Below are 20121 nucleotides of genomic sequence, written 5' to 3'. Positions count from 1 at the left end.
CTTATTTATGTTTAGGTATAAAAATGCAAAAGGAAAAACTAATCTTTAATATTTTAAAGCACTTTTGAGTACCTCGATAAGGTCCAGCAAAAGACGCTCCCATAATATTATCTTTTCGTGCACAGTAGGAAAATGTATTCCCCAATCTAGTTACTTTTACTCTTTTTAACTTTTTGGAAATCTCTCTCAGGTCTAGACCATTGACCAGGAAAATAAAAAGTAGTTCACGCGAACTTGAGATGATTTTGCGAGTGTGCCGAGTTATGAAAAAGTGCAAAATATGATATGACTCATTGGAATATGAAAAAAAAACTGGCTGAACACACATTGGTTGGCATTGGATCAACCTGCATAGGGAATATTGGTTTCAGTTGAATGGCAGAAAATGAGACAAAGATCTCCATTGGTAATGAAACTCGAAGGGTTTGCTTACCGTGGATCCCAATGCAGACAACAACTTTACCAAATTGGGAGCTTTTAAACAAAGGTATCAAAATAGTATCTTTTTTTTCTGCCTTTGTTTAAAAAAAATAGGCTTCTTCATAAAGCACAATAAAAGAAAGACGAGATAACCGAAATGTTCACGACAATTTAAAATAGCCCCACCGCGAACCATCGCATGTAAAATCGGAATAATACTCCCGTGCATATTGAAATTAAGAAAACACAAGTAGCTGTTGTTAATATTCAAATGAGTCATTCAGTGCACCAAGACATAATCAATCGGTCACAGATCACGGATGACTCCAACAATAAGACAATCAATCATGCTTAGCCGTTCTTCTTCTAACGTGTAATCACGGTGCGTGCTGAAGCACGATGCCTTTTTTGAATATGTATGAGCGCACACACACCTACACACTTGATTAAAAAATGGATTTTAGATGGTAATCGCTGCAAACAAAAAGAGGTAATAACTCCAACACAAGAGACCTTGGATGCCACTTAGCACATGTTCGGAACCACACAACAGACTCCCCCGCACATAAACTTGCACACATACCCCCAGCCCTTCAAGTGTTTGAAGGACCATGACCTCATCATTTTGAGAAATCCTCCATTTCCCTGTCGTGAGTGGTCGTCATACGCCTGAATTATTTAGGATCCTTTTTTATTAGCTCTATTGATATTGGTATCTACCTCAATCAGGTCAGTTTCATCGACAGATGACTCGAGCACTGGGAGCGGTGGAATCGGGCTTTGGTGTGCATTCATCAACACGGTGGTGGGTTGGCATGGAAACATGATCAGACTCATGTTTGAGAAGATCTAATGATTATATCATAGACCCCAGGGCTAGTGATAATGGTGAGGATTGACAATTCACACAAATACATAATACACTACGGACTTTAAGGGCATATATGTCTGACCAGAGTAATAATAATAATGATCATACATTTTATTTACAAGGCGGCTTTCAAGGCACTCAAGGTCGCTGAGGCACTCGAGGTCGAGTGAATGCAAGAGTAAATTAACTCCAACAACTACCTGCTAGTTAGAACCCAAACACAATTTTAATTGGATTTTTGTCAACGGCTGGAACGGATTAATGATGTTTCCATTCATTTCAATGGGGACTCATGATTCAAGATATGAAAGGCTTGCCTGTGGTCACATGCATTGTCTCGAAAGGAATTTAACTCGTATATCAAGGCACTTCCAGTATGATTGAGTGTAGTTCAGCTGGACTGCACACTATAATAATAAATATAATATAATAATAAGATGAAATGGAATAATAATAAATATAATAAATATAATAAAATAAATACTAATAAATAAATATAATAAATACATATATTTTAAAAACTGTTAGTGACTGTAAACAAATGATTTTCCAGTTGAGTTCCAGTGAGTTGATCCAACCGTATGGGGTATAGATTTGTAATATTCTTCACAGAAACCCATTCACACATTTGGTATGGTCTAAAGCATGTTTCCTTCCTCAGAAATCAGTGTTAAGAATAATATTTCATAATGGGTCTGGGCTGTTTTTATAGTGTCTCCCAGCTGCAGGTGGCTGAGCAGTCTTATGGTTGCGGGGCTTGCAAGGAGGGGAGGGAGGGGTGGGGAGGCATTGACCTGTGAAAACCTCCAGCCTCAGACTGCTCACTCTAATTCAATAAGGCCATTCAGACTGCATGAAGGCAGCATATGCGCTTAGCCATGTGTCATGATGGTCCCACACAGGGCAGCTTCAACCAATTTTCACGCTCATTTACGTTTCAAGCTGCGTTTTGGATTTTTGGTTTTATCCAAGCGCTAGTTTTCCATATTTACTCCATCAATGATTATTGTCTTGAAGATCTCATGGATAGTCATTTCATAAGTGCTGTTCTTGTTTCCTTTTCCCACTTCTCTAAAAATGGCAAAGCGGGTGAGGATGATGTCTCCTTCCATGGATGGATAGGAGGAGAGCAGTGGTTGGGGGGTCCAGTGTTGACAAAAGGAGAAAAGGAGTCTGTCTCGGTGTGGAGAGAAAGGGGCAATGGGAGGTATCTAATTACCTTCATCCCCCGCTGCTGCCTCTTGTGGCTGTCTCCTTCTTATATCAGTCCTTGGCACCTCCAAATTAAATTTGTCCTGAGTGGGAGTGGAAAGGGGGGGATGGGTGGCCGGATCACGCAAGGGGAAGGTGAACATACTCCGCTCCATCAGGGGCCCCCAGAGGATCCGTTGCTGACGATGACAAGCCAGATGCAATCAGGAAGTGTGTATGTGTGTGCGTCCAGTCGAGAAGACAGCAGAAACCTATCTTGGAGATAAACACGGTGCGGCATCAGCGGGGCCCCGGGGCCGAAGCAAACGCCCACTTTCTGTCTGCTGCTCATGTCCACTCACATAGAATTGATTCCTCTTCTGTGCGATCGGACCCATCAAGAGACGTTTCTCCGGCTGTAGTTTACTGACTCGATGCAAAAAGTGCAGTGTCTGTCAGAGGAGCAGATGGACAGCAGATGAAAAGCAAAAGGTTCCTGCAGAAATGTGGCGTAAATGGTCTCGAGTCACTGACAAGCGCCCTCAGCCACCTAGTAAAAACAAATACCATATTTTCCGGACTATAAGGCGCACCGGACTAAAAGGTGCACCTTCAATGAATGGCCCATTTTAAAACTTTGTCCTTATATAAGGCGCACCGGACTATAAGGCGCACCATTAATGCATGATGTCAGATTTTTAATCCAAATCATTCTCCATTTTATCTTTTTTATTTTAACTTCAGACACAACAAATTACTTTATAATCACAAAATAATGATCCATAGTCTTTTTGATTCATGATTCATAGTCTTCAGCGAGCCACTTATGATTGATATCATGACACAATGCTTCGGGCCAGTTTAAATTTAGGAATTTGGTCCATATATAAGGCGCATTGGACTATAAGGCGCACTGTCGGCTTTTGAGAAAATTATGGGTTTTTAGGTGCGCCTTATAGTCTGGAAAATACGGTAACTAAATAATGGTGTTGGTTCCTCTCAATATCTATTCTGAATTCTACATATCTAAGACATGGAAGACAATCTATTTTGCAACATTTTAAAATCCCAGCTAATCAGACATCTGAAATCATATGATGTCCTCTTTTTGCGTTTGTGTATCTTAAATGGATGATTTATGAAGCTGGAGTTCTCCCGGTGATATTATTTCCCATGGGCGTCATATTGGGTTCCTCCAGGAAGGAAGAGGCTCTGCGTGAAAGGTTGGGACGGTAGACCACCCACTCGACTCAACATACGGCACTTAGCGTTGGCTGATGAAAACACACAGTGTAGCCAACAGGATTAGATTCCATTTTTTTTTTCCAAACGGGGAGAATTTTTGTTCAAGTGGGTTACTGCAGCAAGCACAAAGCGACACATACACTCATTTTTCCTCTGTAGCGTATAACAATGCCTTTTTTCAAACATATTAATCGCACCGACATTGACTAATTGAATTCACCAACAGCCCCAGCTGCTGTCATCATCGCGCTTTCGATTATTTCACCCGGTGCGGCAATCGTGGCAAAATGTCAGTGCATCATTTTTGTAGCTTTACTATATGAAAACAAAAAGAATGATGTCCATATCTCTGCAAAAAGCGTGTTGTATTCTAAACACACATGTCCTGTTTGAAATGATTTAGTGTGCGATGTAATCCGCGCTGAAGAAAATTCCCATCAGCTCCGTTTGAGGTTGTTTTAAGAGAAAACCATGACAAAGAGAATGATTCATAACCCGCTTTAAGTGTGTGCGTGTGCAAAGCAAAGTTAAGCAGCCTATAGGCGAAGGGAGCACCCTTGGGAGGGCTTTTATTCCAAGCTAAATGAAATCCTACATCAAGCAGGGTTTCAAAAGCCATCCCAGAGGCCTTCTTAAGAAAATATCAATGCCCCATATTCCAAATCCTGGGAGTTTTCGATTCTGGGAACAACCCCCCCCCCCCCCCGCCCCGATACTGTTATTCCAGCGACTACAAACACTCTAGACTTTTCGAAAACTCATTAGTTTGCTGTCATTTGTTGAGATATTTTCAGTTCTTGATTTTTTTTTTTTTTTTTTGGGTTGACCCAGGTTGTTCATTAATGAACATTTTTTTTTCGAGTGCCACAACAGTATGCTAGTGGTTAGCGTATATCCTAGAAAAGGTGAAGACCATAAATTATGTCCAAATTTGTAGGCTATGCCTTCGAAGATGTTATTATTCATTCTAATATTAAATAAATTAACAAGTATGACCACAAGACAGACTACAATTGGTAGAATTGAGAAGATCCACTTTCTTGTTTATTTTTTGTGGGTGCACACTTAAAGTGCAGGAAGAGTTCCCAGCCCAGTTACTGTCTAAATTGTTGATTTTAGTTCAGTGCCATGTGCTTCTGGTCTTCCTCAAAAATGCACTGCAAAGGCCGCATGCATATTACACCGAGAGATGCTGTAACCAGATCATGACAAAGTGCCGGACAGTTGCCCAAAACACGAGTTCTCGAGACGAAACGGATCTGCGTGGAATAGTGGTGACCATCTGCTTTTAGAATTACAGGACAGCAGACACCTCAGTGCCAAATGGGGAAAACTGTGAAAATGATTATCATGTTGAAACACACAAAAGAGCCTTTTGTTCATCCTTCAAATGAGATGCAATGCTGCCGATGATGGAATGCTGCTCAATTTCACCGGAAAAAAAAGCCTCAATTTTTTAATTTTTAAATTCTTCAACACCGCATTTCAAAACACAGCAAAATTTGATGTAACAAATAAAAAATGCACTTTTTTTTTTAGCCTATATACTTTTTCATCTACATCCTTCATAATATTGCAATATGGTGCACTTATCATAGCCAATCCATAACTGATAGCACTTAAGTCAAGTGCACCTTTCGAAAAGAATTAAAACACAAACTCAAGACCCTCTGTGGCATCTCATGATGTGAAAAATATCACATGAAAGGTAAATAGCCCATTCCAGCAGTAACAAATAGCTTGTTGCGAGAGAGGAGCTCTTATAAATACCCATTAGATAAACCCAATTGTCTCACTGCCAGCTTTGGGGACCGGAGCTCCCTGACTGGAGCCATGAGTGGCATTCTTCAACAGCCATTGTTATTCTTCTGACTGCTTCATTGGAGGTAATTGACTGGAGAATTATGTCGCATGATCAGCGCACCTATGGTGAGATTGATTTGGTCAGTGGAAGTGCTGTGAGCTTTTACACTGAGATACTCTTATTCTGATGAAAATGTTACAATGAAGCGGGACAACGACGGGCGATGAGAGGCGATGAGAATGAGGAGGAGACGGAAACCATTACCGCGGCCCATTTATTTCGGTACTGCATCCTTCATTATGAACAGTTTTGGGCCTCGGTGTTGTCGTAATAAGAGAGGAGATAATACGAGCTAGGAAGAAATAAGTGAGGTTATTATATTGAGAGGCTGCATGGAACCACTGGAAAGACAGGAAGGTTCCTTGAAGGAGGTCAAAATAATAATAGTAAAAATAATAATAATGATAATAATAAAAAAAAAAGGCTGTTTTGACCTCATCGATACGTCAATGGTAGTGTTGTGGTCCACACGACTGATTTTAATGGCGCCAATGTGGGATTTATTTCCCGAGTGTGGATGGTTGTCCAGGTCCCGTGTGATTGAACGCTGATCACTCCAGTGCGTCAGTCGGGATTGAAACCAGCTTTCCCGTGACCTTGAACAGGATAAGCGCTGGAAAATGAGGTTTGGATGGATGGACCCCAGGTACCCAAAATATCTTGGTTTGAATATCCTTAAATGGGCTGGATAGAAAAGAAGTCTCTTGGCCTGAGTTACAGAAGGACAATTTTATTTTCCTAAAAAAAGAGACTAGCCCAAATTGGATGTATTCTAAAAATTTAAGCAGCTTAGTGTTCACAGCCTATGTGTTATGTGTATGTCCCTGCATGTGTAATAGATTCACTCCAGTGACTGAGGGCTGTTTTGGTCCCTGGAGAGAGCGAAGCACTTCTCAACTGCTCAGCTCGGTCAAATCAAATCCTTGGACGTGACATTGGGAACAAAATCCTGATTAACACAAGCCTTGTCGGCTTCTGAACATATGCAAGACGCAAACGCGGCCAAATACTTGGGTGATGCTGGATGACCGGCATAAACGACAAATTAAATGCTGATAGAAGTGTTTTATTTTAAAATTCCCATTGAGAGTGAGGCTTTGCATTGACAACGTGATTGCTCCAGAGGCGCCTCCATCCTCATTCGGGTCATGGGACCCAAACGTCGGCACTGTTACCGAACCGAAACGCTTTCATTCTGCTGCTGTCATACGCGCAAATTGGCTGACTTCAGTCACGGCCTCTTTTTGACATTCTGTGCCCGCCAGCTATTCTGCTTCCAACAGGTTGATTTGTCACTGGGGAATTTATACTTCCACCCACGAATCACCCAAAGGGCAAACTTATGTAGACTAGAATGTACAATAAAAGTGAACTAAACTTCCATCCTTGGCCTGAAGTCGTCTTGGTTCGGCTTGACCTCACCTCCTTTGTCGAATATTCAAAAATACAAGAAAGGTCGAGCTTACTTTTTAGGACCTGCCACCACCTCATTGATAAACCTTTTTTTTTTTCCACCTCTTTTGTTTTCCACCATGTAATCAGATTGTGGTGTAATGAGGCTGTAAGGGAAAGGGGCGACAATTATGTGTACAAAATGAGCTCAGCTTCTCTGTTGAAAGCGTATTTTAAAAAAACATGTGGTTGGAAGAGATGCTGCTTGGAAATGGCCCAGATTGCTCCCCATGGGGTTGTAACGTCGCTCGCTACTGATAGCGTAGTGTGATTGCAGACTGTGTGGGATTTTCACGTCGCTTGTGTCAAGCAATCTAGAGACAATAATGGCCTGGCAAACTAAAACCCCCATTTGGAGAGAATTGGCATCCCCGTAGTGTTGCATGCATCCTTCATGATGGATTACAAACTGTCACAGCAGCTCACTCACTCCTTTTCACAGTCGTTATAGAAAGCGAGAAGGTTCAGAGGTGAGCTACCGAGATGTCTTTTGTGTTTTGGCATTCTTGTACTTTTACAGTCTATTTGTTGTCTCAAAAATACAGACGGAAACTTATTTTTCTTGACTAAACTTTAGTTTAATAAAAAAAAAACAACACAGTGCAGCCCAACTGGCTTTGTTTTTTTTTTTTCCTTCTTTTCTCTTCTGCCATCTCGCATGTCTTCAGGGCTTTGTAGAACCGAAGCAAAGCAATTTTTCTGGAACCATATCTATCGTGCAGCTTGTCCTCATGCAAATTCCCTCAGATATATTGAAATTTACATAATTTTCCAATTGACTATTATCCTTATTACCAGTTTGGGTTTGGCGTCTCAGGAGGATGCACCATTCTCACCTTGTGATGATTTAATATCACATTCAAGTTTGCTTGTTTAGCATTGATGGACAGTATAATTTTCTAATAATGAAAAAAAAATCTTGAGATGGATATTTTTTAGTTTTTTTTGTTAAAAGGGGGCAGGAAGAGAGAAAGTAGAGAAAACAAACTTCTGTCGTGTCAAATGTTTGGCCGATTATTTAATATGACTTTTTGAATACATGCAAAGTTGTTCGTTCCTAACAAACACACACACCATCTTGAACATCCTTGCATTGTGGACTCCTTCGCCCTTACCTCCTCACCTTGCATTTTTTCTTATAATAACCTGGGCCAGTTTCCAAGACAACCACTCCATCAGCCTCTCAGCCTCTCATGTCTTTGCTTCCAATAATATATCCGAAAGTGCCAGTGCGTGCGTGTCACACTGTTTTTGCTCTTTTATGTATTACATGAAAAAATGTCCAGACAGATGTATATTCTTGATGTCTTTGTCAAAGTTAAGCAGTGTGAAGCTCTCAGTGTGCAAAACTCTCTGGCAAGGATTCCAGATGTGTTCATGTGTTCCTCCGCAAAATTTTATCCCATCTTACATGGGGTCTATTTTCACAAAAAAGATCCCCCAAGTGTGTGTTTGAGTGTATTTGGTGCGAGACAGCACTGTTGATGATCAATGGGCTGTCAGTGGTTGATTCAGAGGGAAGCAGGCTTCATTTAATGGAATTCCATGAAGATGGACAGAAGAATCCCAGTGAGGAAAAGCCAACTTTGCTGACAGAGGGACGGAGAGATTAATCCCTCTCTGAATTGACACAAAGGGAAAAAAAAAACACAATTTGTACAAAAAAAAATCCCCACGTATGAACGTCTATAATGATAAAAAGTACTAAGTAGTCCTTATCTTCTCCATCCTGTTTTCAACTTCCATTACCAACTCCTTCCCATCATCCCCGCTTTGTAAACTTCAATAATACTTTCACCGCATAAGCAAATATTTGAAACAAATGTTGAATCACTAAATCAACCAATCGATGCTTCAGGTATTACCGTTAAGTATATAATTTCCCGGTGGCTATATTGACCCAAATCTTCTTCAAGCTTGAGCAAATATTACTTTCATCCATTGGAAGGTTGACAAGAGACTAGCAGCTGCTGAACTGAAATTGGTGTCACAAATTACCGGGAAAAGATTTGCTCAGGCTGCGTGGAATATTTCTTTTTCTCGATTTTCCGTGTAATTCAGATCACCTCGTAATTGCACCTGAAAGTCCGCCCAAATAGTCTGGAATGTTTCGGACCGGCTTAACATAAAACATGCCTGTGGCCTTCATGTCATCAGGCTAATTGGGCATCGCCAGGCATCCTGGTTGCATAGCTAATGAACCCCTCCGTCTCAACCGGGATCTCCCGGCACGTCTAACGGTCACATAAATTCTTATTTATAGGTCATAATCTTCCATTTATGTATACGGGCTGCCCCAATTAGAGAGCCGGGCCTTCAGATTGATTCCTCTCTTGGGGATTCAAACCTCTGGTATCCTTGTGCACATTGTTAGGTGTCCCAGACAACCCTTGAGGACTTCTGGTAACTTGGCCCATAAATGTTTCTGGTACTCGATAATGATTAGAGGTGCTTGATTTTTTTAGTGTCGGCTTCTGTGTGTGTTAATTAGGAAGGACTGGCAGAAAAGTAGCAATGTGTCTGGTCTAGCCGAAAGGCGCCTGTAAATAGGAGTTTCAATTCTCCTGTTGCTACCCGTCAATGTGTTTTCTATACTGGGAGCTGGAGTAGATCCCAGAAGATCCAGAAGTTCACACCATGTGACTCTCCTGTTGCCATTTTGTCATTCTTCAACTGCCATTTTTACCGAGAAAAAAAAAAATTCATTATGAATAGCCAAATGTTCAATCGAGCCTGTGGGCCAAATTAGACTTGTAAATGGAGCATAAAGCTGGACAGTCTCACTTTAATTAGAACAAAGAATGTGAATTGCCAATGAATGCAGACATTTAACTCTGCCCCTTCGGAATTACCTAAAGGCCAGGCAAACACATTGCTATGACCCACGTGGACTTTGGAGGAGCCCCCATGAGATCCGTTGGAGAAGTCCATTCTTTAATAATACAATTGCAAAAATAAACTTCAAACAAACTCGAGGAAACAACCTTCTTGCACTTTTAGTACTTCAAGGTGAATTTTGAATCGCGGCAAGAATATTCTCATATTTACGGACAAATCAAACCTGGCAGTTTTTCTATTGCTCATACCACTTTGCTACTGACTATTTATCACTACACGGGAAAAAAAAAGTTTGATGCCGCCCTTACTATTAAATTCCTGTTGACTTTCATTCCGTACATGGATAGTCGCCTCCATTTAGTGGTCAGCTCTGAATAATGCATATTAAGTAATGAGCTTCCCAAATGGACCGGTCGCCAGTCAGTTAGGCCACGCATAAAGCAATCAATTATTTGATCAATAATACTCATTAGGCCATCATATAGTTAAGCTGCAAGTATGGCCCTCTGGTCGGAATGAATTATTTACCAAACAGAAAAGAAAGTGAGACATCTAGTCCAGTTCAATGTCATCTTCATTAATAGTTTGGGAATGTTGTGCGGCATTACATCCACGATGTGTTGTTGGACAGGTTTTAAACATTCTTAGTGTCAGCCATCTTGGTTTTTTGTCAAGTGTCAAGGAGTTGGAAGCTGCTGTTTTGCCGGGAAGAAACCTGCTGATTTTGGTCCTTAAAGCTGCGGCTTACACATCTTCTGAAGGAGGAGATTAGACTCTTGGGAGGATTTTTACATTGCACCTCAAGGCACATCACATGCCAAGGCCTATTTTCTACGCAGATCAGCTGTCCACCTGCTAGGGAAGCTGACATTTGGCTCCTGCTGAAAGCTTCACTTTCCAACGGAGCCTTGGAGAGCAGATTAGGGGATTTGCATGTATGTTATAGCTGAGGGGATCTCCAGATGATGTTGTGGTGGACCAGTGGAGCAGGCAGTTGTTGCTTTGACCAGTGTTACATACGGATTCATTGTTAATAAATATGTTTTCCACAATTGCTTGGACACACTTCAGGCTTGATGTACAGATGGAATAGTTTTGATAAAGTTTGTCTGCTCGAACGGAGTTTGCATGAATGATCAGGTTGGAGATGTTCAACTTTTTGACATCTACCAGCTGATTTGCATGCACGCCATCATTTGGAAGACAACATTGAGCTCCAAGCTCTCTTGTGAAATGCAGATCTGTATTTTACCTCCACATCTCTCGCTCTCTATTTCTCCCATCATCCTATGGCTAAACTTTCTTTGTTGTAATCCTCTGAGTTTTGCACGGAAACACTTTGGAGAACTTTCCGCACGCCATCCGCTCTGCAAAAAGTTTCTGTTGTTTATGAAAGTGGAAGATGCCTTCAGGCAACTTTTGAATCTATTTGATGAGTTCCAGGTCAAAGTTTTGACGTTTAGTATCTGGGATGACCTTGTAGACAATTTTTGATGTGTCAAATCAACTTCAAATAATTGGTGTTTTCTGATGTCTGCTCTTGACAGACGAAAGGAAAACATGTCTTTGAAAATTTGCATAATATCACAGCGCCGGAACTCACGGACGTGCTTTGCACTTAGAACGCCAAGGCACAATCAGGTACACGGAAATCAAGACGCTGACTTGGAGAAAGAGGAGAAAGTAGCGATGACTAATCACTTTTGTTGTTCTTGTGCACATCTAACAATGTTCTTCAGCACCTTTCCTCATAACTCAAAGGACTGTATTTGCTCCCATCCTTAATCTTTCAAGCCAACCAGATGAGAGCCCTCCCTCAGCCCCTCCCAGCACAGCTTTGCAAGGTCAGGACAAGGAGAAATCACAAGGCAATACCTGCCATCTGTTTTTTTTGGAACCTGAGCCATGTCTGGCTTTGTAGAGCAGTTAGAGAAGAAAGAAAGGGTCCACTGTACCTTCATTCGGCCATCGGGGTTTCCCATTGACATATTTGGTCATGTCAAACCTTAACGAAGTCATTTCTATTAACATTGTAATTGCACGGAGTCGTGTTTGCCTTCCTGGAGCGAGGCCAAGGTGCACCTGACCTTCTGGGATGACAGCTTGCCAACATGGGTGAGCCCTTAAGTTGCTCGCGTCGTTCCCTCAAACAAGTCTTTGTTGGAAGAAACCAGAGAGGGGAAAAAAAACACTCGGCTCACTATGATTTTCATGTTTTGGAGATATTAGAGTTGGTGAGTATCCAAATTTCTGCAACGTTACAACCAAAATGTGTTAAAAAAACATGTCGAATTTAAGAAAACACTTGAATCGCTTGTTGGAAGCTGACAAGTCTGAGAAACATCGAGGTAGACTTTGCTACTTCCTTCAGCACACATTTATTTGTTTTTGCTAGGGTCAGCATGACCACTCATGGCTGCTTGGAAAAATAGTCAAACTGTTCAAATACCTCCGCACCAGCAATAACACGGCAACCAATTAGTCTTTCCTTGTATATCTGACAGCCACAGAGTTCCTTCCAAAAATAAATATTGTTCCTCCGTATGCAAGTGCCCCAGTCATGGGAAACCTCTGACCTCCAAGCAATGTCCACCCCGCCCCCTCCTCCAAGGTCACTAAGTGAAACTAACCAGTCTCCTTCCCACTAACTATCTGCACTTGTGTGACATCTTCATCTATCACCGCCTTGATAAGGGGTATCTTTAATTACACCCTTCCCCACGAGTGGATCTGTATCTTTTTTCATCCTCTCCATAACAGACTCCCATCCATCCCTCCCCCCCTCCCTCCCAGAAAAGGCTATAGCATGTCACAGTCTCGATGCTTGCGACTCAGTAAGTCGATCCAACAGGAAATCAATAGTAAAGTCTAATGCTGAATAATTGAGGTTATGGGAGTTCAGCAGCACTCCCTAGACGTACTCCCTCGTTCTTCTCCTGGAGTCTCCTATAATGTATAGCGTGGAGAGCACTGTTTCCCTCACATCCCATCCGTTATAAGAATTATGTGGATACACTTGTTTTAGTCATTCATGATTCATGCAGTGGACCGCTCCACCACGTTAAATATAGTCGTCATGGACACGCACAATGAAGTGAGATAACACTTGATACGGCCATTTCATGTGTTCACTAGAGGGCACAAGCTGCCTTCGTAACATATGGATGGATCTTCAGCTGGAGTTAAGAAAGCACCTCAAAGTAATGAGCAATCCATCCGTTTTCTATCTTGAAACTGGATCCCCCATTGAATAAGGGTGAGGGGGATACCCAAGGCAGATCACCAACCAGTCACATGGTTGACACTTCAAAAACCATGCATGATTATATTCTAACCTTGAGGGTCTTGAGTTGATTGGACTGTGAGAGGATTGTTATGAAAAACCCATGTAAGCACTGGGAGGAACCTGCCTGAGCCCCAGATTCATGACTGGCACACCGTGCTGTTCCCCGGTGAATCCATCAGAGGTTCACCAAGTGGCCAGCTAAGCCAAGCATCTCAGTGGATGTCTAAGTGACTGGCCAATTTAAAAACTTTGGCTAGGCAAGGAGAACGACTGACTTCCTAAACGGCTCAGTAGCTTGGAGTGTGAAATTACTCATTAGCCGGCTGCCGAGGTGACTTACTTACTGACTGACTGAATAGTCGGGAGGCGGTCAGCTCACCTGATGTGCTGGTGGGAAAAGATCAGGGAAAATACAGATCAGGAAATTAGGATTGCATCCGTAGTTGGGCAAATGATGCAAAAGTTTTTTTGTATACTGAGTTTTGTCTTCCTGTGAAAGCGTTTGTTGAGTCAGGCAGGTTTCCTATAGTTCATAAATAATACACAGTGATTAATTCTTTTGCAATATTTAATTTGCCTTTGTTTTTTTTAGCCGTCAAACACTCTAGGGTATTTGTTTTCATCTTTGGCCCTTTAGTCGTGAGCTGAAAGTGCCATTTGCATATTTAGCAGAGCGCGCACACACGTGCCGCCTCTGTTGTTGCCGCATGGCTTGGGGCGATCTGAAGCTAACTTGAGGCCATTCCAATGATTGCATAGGCCACCTGGAGAGTTGTTTTTCCAACAATATGCACATCAAAAGCATGATGACAAAAATAATTCCCTTGCTTCATTAAAGGATTGATCTTTGGTGAAAGTTGCTGTGGCTTTACCGTCAAGTTAATTTTTCGGAGCACTTCTGATTTACTTCAAATGAGAAACTTTCGAAACTTATTCTGGCCCACCTCAACATATCATTGATGTACTTTTTGATATATTTTCGCTCGACTTGTGTTCTGTATGAATGATAATATTCAAATTTGCTATGTGGATGTGACAACTCTTGAAATATGCATATGTTTCCGAGCCATTCTAGGCTTATTTGATATGCCAGTAATGGCAGGCCAGAGTGCTCGACACTTATTCTCTGAATATTTGATGGCCTTAATGAGCAGGAAAAATACAGGACTAAGCACTTTGCTGGTTTGCTCCAACTCGCATGTGTGAGGAATAAAGGACAGAAGGAAAGCATGAAATATTAAAAAGGGCCGATAACACCACATCCAGGAAGAGGATGATGGCGTGTCCACTCTGATGTTTCTTAAGGTCGTGACATTACAGAAGAGAATATGCCGGGTCACAATAATCAAGCACGTGATTAAAAACCGACTCGTTAATGGACCTACATGATAGTCGGACTGTCCGAGTGGTAAATGGAGTGGATGGAGTGCAGTTTAGGTAATGGTGGATCATAGACATCACTCAATATTTGGAGACCTTGGGCTTTCCGGTGAGATGAGTCACAGTTTGTACCTCCACTGTGCTTGTAATAACTTTATGCCCCTGATACCACTGAAATAAAATGATTGGTAGATGAAACGTGGGCTATTGGTGTGTTTGTTCCATGCCAGTCTCTTTACAGTTTTCATTCTAGTATGAAAAAAGTACCGTATTTTCCGGACTATAAGGTGCTCCTAAAAACTTAAAATTTTCTCAAAAGCCAACAGTGCGCCTTATAGTCCGGTGCGCCTTATATATGGACCAAATTCCTAAATTTAAACTGGCCCAAAGCATTGTGTCATGAAATCAATCATAAGTGGCCCGCTGAAGACTATGTATCATGAATCGAAAAGACTATGGCGCATTATTTTGTGATTATAAAGTAATTTGTTGCATCTGAAGTTGAAATAAAAAAGATAAAATGGAGAATGATTTGATTTGGATTAAAAATCTGACATGATGCATTAATGGTGCGCCTTATAGTCCGGTGCACCTTATAGTCCGGAAAATACGGTACCTGGCTCTTGGCAGTTTAAAGAAACCTCAAAAACTTATTTTCAAATATGTCAGCCGTCTTTTCCACTTAAAAAAAAGGTGTCATGGTGGATATGGATAGAGTTTTGCATCATCACAGGTATTGCAGGTTCACATCTTCAGCTCAGCCCATGCCTGCTAATAACCTCACTTGTCTTTTATTTTCACGGCGCAAGCACTTGGGACAACTATTTTGTAACGCTGCCAATTCTAATACTCGGGCTCTGTAGCAGATCACAGGTGTTTGGAGGTAGCCGGATGTATTCAGGGAAAAAGTAAAGCTAGCGCGGCAAGAGAAGGACGCAAGGGAGCCAGAGGTTGTCAAAACAGCTCGGCGTCTCGTCCTTAGTTGCTTTCCATCCATCTCATGCTTGCCCCTTCTTTGGGAAGCAGATCAAACACGAGCAACATGAAAGGCATCCCTGACATTTTTTCCCATCTTCCTGCTCTCACTCTGATAGAATTGGAATTGCTCGAGTATCCCCTGTCGACTGCAGAAAATGCCTCCCCGTGTTTTGCGTCATCTTAGCCCTTGACCTTTATCATCTCCCACAAATTTGTTGCACTCGAACCATCCTCCGGGTAGATAGGGGCGAGTTTTGACGGTGGACTCAAATTTGTTTGAATCGGGGTTGCGACATGGCTCGTGACATTTTTGGAGTTTGGAGGAGTAACGTGCAACATCATACTACTTGCATTTCATTGCGGTTGTTTCAAAGTGTCCCTTAGCGCTGCTTCTGTTATGCTTCTTGACAATTAGCCATGCTGCTTCCATTTGTGTCACACAAAATGTTTGCCTCCTTCATAAAAAAAAAAAAAAAATCCATTTTAGCAGAGAAAAACTTAAATGCATAAACGAAATGTGAAATTATGTGATTTCAAGAGTGTCTGTGACCAATTTTCAAAGAAAGGGAAAACAGTTCTGCAAACACTTTCATCATGAATTGCAAAACCAGTTTCACTTTTCCCCTCTGGCCACCAGTGTCCTTTTCTCCGATAACAGGAAAGTTACATTTTGTCTGACCGCATTTTATGACGGAAAAGTCAACACATTTAAAATGCATAAAAGAAGTGAAGTTTGCCGCCACACTATCAACAGTCTTCATTGTGTCTTTAAATGGACAGCTGGCAGGCAGAGAACTCATTGAGTTGCTAAATACTCCCAGGAACGTATGAATGAGAGGCCTGATTACTTTGTCACTAATTATTCATTGGCTCATCACATTCATTTTGGACAGTGAAAATACCTCTGGGGGCATCTCGCTCTTACTGTCTCTCTCTCTTTTGTGTTTGGCGCTTTAAACATCTTCACACAGCTGTCCCTGTCATCATTATCATAGAGGGTTGCTGATTGCTATTCTGTAGTCTGATTAAGACTACCTCCCCCTTTTCGCACCCCCTCAACACCCCAATGTTTCCTATTTTCAGTCTATTGCTCGGAACACTCCGGGAAAGTTTTATCCTGTTATATTTTAACAACTCTAAACTTTGGGGTATTCGTCTGACAAGTTTGCCTCTCTGATGGCAAAATCAACCCTCACGACCATTGCAATGCAATTTAGAAGAGATGGAAATAACGTGATTATTGTGGAGAGGGTGATTCGATGATCGTCGACAAATATCGGTATGCATAGAGCAAAGCAGCTCGGGGAGGAAATGTGAAGCCTGCTTTAATTGTGGAAAGACAGCATGAGACATTTCTGCTAATTACAGTTTCACAGGTGTCTCGCACGCGCACACAAGTATTGTCACGTCAATGGTGTGCTTTTGTTTTTCATAAAAGAAACACCTCCTTTCTCTCATCAGTTGGTGGCTGTATATGAAGAGCAAGATCCTCACAATGGAGGTGACGGGACAAGCGCCAGCTCGACAGGCACTCAGAGTCCCGAGCCGTTCGCTGGCGAGCTGAGATCGACATCAGCCTTCCAGCCCTACCAAGCCAACAGCGAGATTGAGGTCACTCCGTCTGCTTTGAGATCAAGTGAGTCTAAATTAAAAAAGCATAATTAGCGATTTGAAATTCTGTGATGTAGTTGTTGGGGGGGTAAAAGATGGTAGATGAAGAAATTTTGAATCGGTGCGGCTGTCAGAATGTATGTCAGTTCATAACAAAATGGTTATTTCTGCAAATACTAAGTTAAAAAAAAAAATGGAACTTGGGAGGAACGGCGAATCAATTGTTAGACTTGACATTCCGCAGGTGTACAATGTGGAGCCAAGTGTCTGTCAAATCTGCAAAGTGCATATCGGGAATGCCAATGCGCTGACTCCGACCGACAAGCCGAAACGAGACAAAGAAAAGGAAGTGAAACAGTCGCGGTGTTGAGTCATGCGTAAATCTGTCCAACAAAGGCGGACATGCACGTAAGCCCTAAAATGCCACCTCGAGACGTCAACTCTGAGATTGCTCATGCACGCGTGGCGACGATGCGTGAAGTGGAACCAGCAGGCGGATGCACTGCTGTCTTAAAACTTCAAAACTCATCCATGACCAGAAATTTACATCAAGGCAAGGACTGAACGACTCTTCTCACCCGCACTATTGTAAAAGTTCTTTCCAGAGTCTCATAATCTATCCGCAGTAAATATTTCTGGAAACTTCTGCTGTTTATGGACTGTTGTGATGATGATGATGTTATGATGTCACCCCTCAGGCAGGGAAGGCTATGAATGATTATCTTCCAGAATCAGAATGATTGATCCTGCCTATTGGCAACTTCCAAATATTCACAGCATTGCAAGGAAATATGAGGTCAAAACAAGATTTCCAAGTTATTTTTGCAAATTATTTCCAAACATTGACACTTGCGGAAAATCCGCTAGTTGCAGAAATTCAGTAGCTTCGGTGACCCTGACAAGGATGGCGGGTGGTCATTAAATAGATTGGCTGTGTGTTTGTGTTCGTCCGTAATGAGTGTTTGTATCAGGTGCCTTTTGAAGAGGATGACCTTAATCTAATCCCATTTGGCTTGGTGAACTGCGACTAAAGAATCTGGATGCCACCAGCCAAGGCCGAATAAAAGTCATTAACAATTCAGCTAACGACACATTTGCAGAACCTTGCGGTGATTTCCAGTGAGCCAATTTTAAAAGTTGCTATTTCAATGTTTTTTTAAGATCATGATGTAGACCGTTGCTCTATCTGAGCCTCTCCCACCGGGTTTTGGGTGACTTCCAAAGGCACCGATTGCCCATTATAGATAAACGACCAGGTTTAGCTGTTTTGGAACCACATGCTGCTCGGTCTGATAGCAGCCGCAGATACCCATCTCTGTCATCTACTTGCTTTATCTGTTCCCTCGGTCCAGAACCACCTCCTCAATCTCTCACTCTACCAGTAAGCTGATCATGCGGTACATTCTTCGGGTTTTGATGCCAGGCAAATCGGTAAAACTTGGATGGTAGGCATCAATGTGAGTTATATGAGGTCCTCGTACAGGCACGATGAGAAACTGGCGACGAGGATGACTGCATGACAACACTTTTAAACTCCTCAGACCTCCAGAGCCGCATCTTCTACCTTATGGAGCACAAGCCCTATGACTGTTTGCGCAATAAATCATCTTCACTCCTGTTGGGGGAGCAAGAACGCAGTCCCCTTGGCTGGATTTTTAAACTGCTAACGAGTGGGTGTTCAGTCCACGCTCCTATCAGCCATAAAAACACTCATACTGTCGTCTCATCCCCGCCCTATTATAGCTAATTATTGAAAATGGCTAGCAGTGTTAAATGGTGAAGGGAGTGTTTTGGAAATGAAGTGTGAAGTGTTTGAAGTGGCAAAAGGCCCCACTCAGCACTGTTGGGATTGTGTTACCAATACCGTGTGCCTGTTATTGCTCCTGTAAGGCTCTCAATAAAGGCATAGCCAAACAGCTGAATCATGCTGCGCTATGTTTGTGTGGGTGAGAACGAGTTTTTTGACTTCTTTATTACTTCCTTCGCCGAGGCCGGTTCTGTTGAGCGTTTGTGTCAACGCTCAAATAAGAGCCTGAATGAGAAACATAACGATTTGTGACATCGAGACGTCAACGACGAGGGGCGTTAACCTAGGGAGCATGGGAAGCAAGAGTTTTTATTTGTTGCTCCGAATCGGGTGTCATGTCAGCAGCAGAGACGCTTTGTAGAAGGACTTTACAAAGATGGATTAGTGGGCCCTCATGATCTAAAATATTGGCTTTTACTTAAGTAAATAAGCCCAACGGGAGACCTTCATGGTTATTTGTTAGGATATTTTCAGATTCAGATTTTCACGACTGGATTTGACAACCACAAGACCTACAGGATAACAAATCATTCCCAAAGTGAGCTCTCTGGGGTTCATTTACATGACATGTGAAAAGAAGGTCACGACGAGCCAAGGGCATTCCCGCCCACTACCGTCACGATAAATCCACAAAGCCATTTTGGGCATTTAGCATCTCTTTGTCTCCTGGCTCTTCATCCCTGCGGACCTCCGAGCAAGCCCTCCTCCTGCCTCATTAGTCCCTTATGTGAGAGGCGCCCTCATCCTTCTGTTATTCCTGCACTGACCTGTTCCATTGTGTGAGAGGTCACTTATGAAGATAGAGCACATGATGGTGTAGGCTTTTTTTTTTTCAGCCATGCACATTAAAACACAAAGATGGTATTAAGGATTATTCATGGAATCAGTGACAACGTTATTCCATATTAGCATTAGCCGCTGCTAACTAGCGATAAATCAAAGTGGTCCAAAAACAAGACCTACGTATCTGGATCATATTCAAAACATTCTTTCTTTTGATGACTGCTTCAACTTATCTGTCTTTTGATTTATTGCATTTCAATAGTCAACCTCAGCTTTCCGTAAACTGCCTGCAATCATAGAACAGAGATATGAATCATTTTTGGCTGCATCTACTTTTAAGTCTCACAGCCTGCTTCTTCTCATCGTCCTGTTTTTTTTTTTTTTTTTTATCAAAC

General features: G+C 42.0%; 1 protein-coding gene across 3 annotated transcripts in view; it reads left to right on the top strand.

The window, feature by feature from the left end:
* The window catches only part of LOC148380860 (partitioning defective 3 homolog), a 124263-nt gene that overhangs the window by 18812 nt on the left and 85330 nt on the right, over positions 1 to 20121 (top strand). For all 3 annotated transcript variants that reach the window (XM_088363402.1, XM_088363401.1, XM_088363400.1), the window contains exon 3: positions 16987 to 17161. In XM_088363402.1, the coding sequence (XP_088219528.1) occupies positions 16987 to 17161 (175 nt within the window). The remainder of the gene's footprint in view (positions 1 to 16986; positions 17162 to 20121) is intronic.

The sequence above is a fragment of the Syngnathus floridae genome, chromosome 20 (genome assembly GCF_059516105.1).
Source record: "Syngnathus floridae isolate MCC-2025c chromosome 20, RoL_Sflo_1.0, whole genome shotgun sequence".
NCBI classification, from domain to species: domain Eukaryota; kingdom Metazoa; phylum Chordata; class Actinopteri; order Syngnathiformes; family Syngnathidae; genus Syngnathus; species Syngnathus floridae.
Note: the sequence above shows the minus strand (reverse complement) of the source record. Positions and strands in the feature narration are given on the sequence as shown.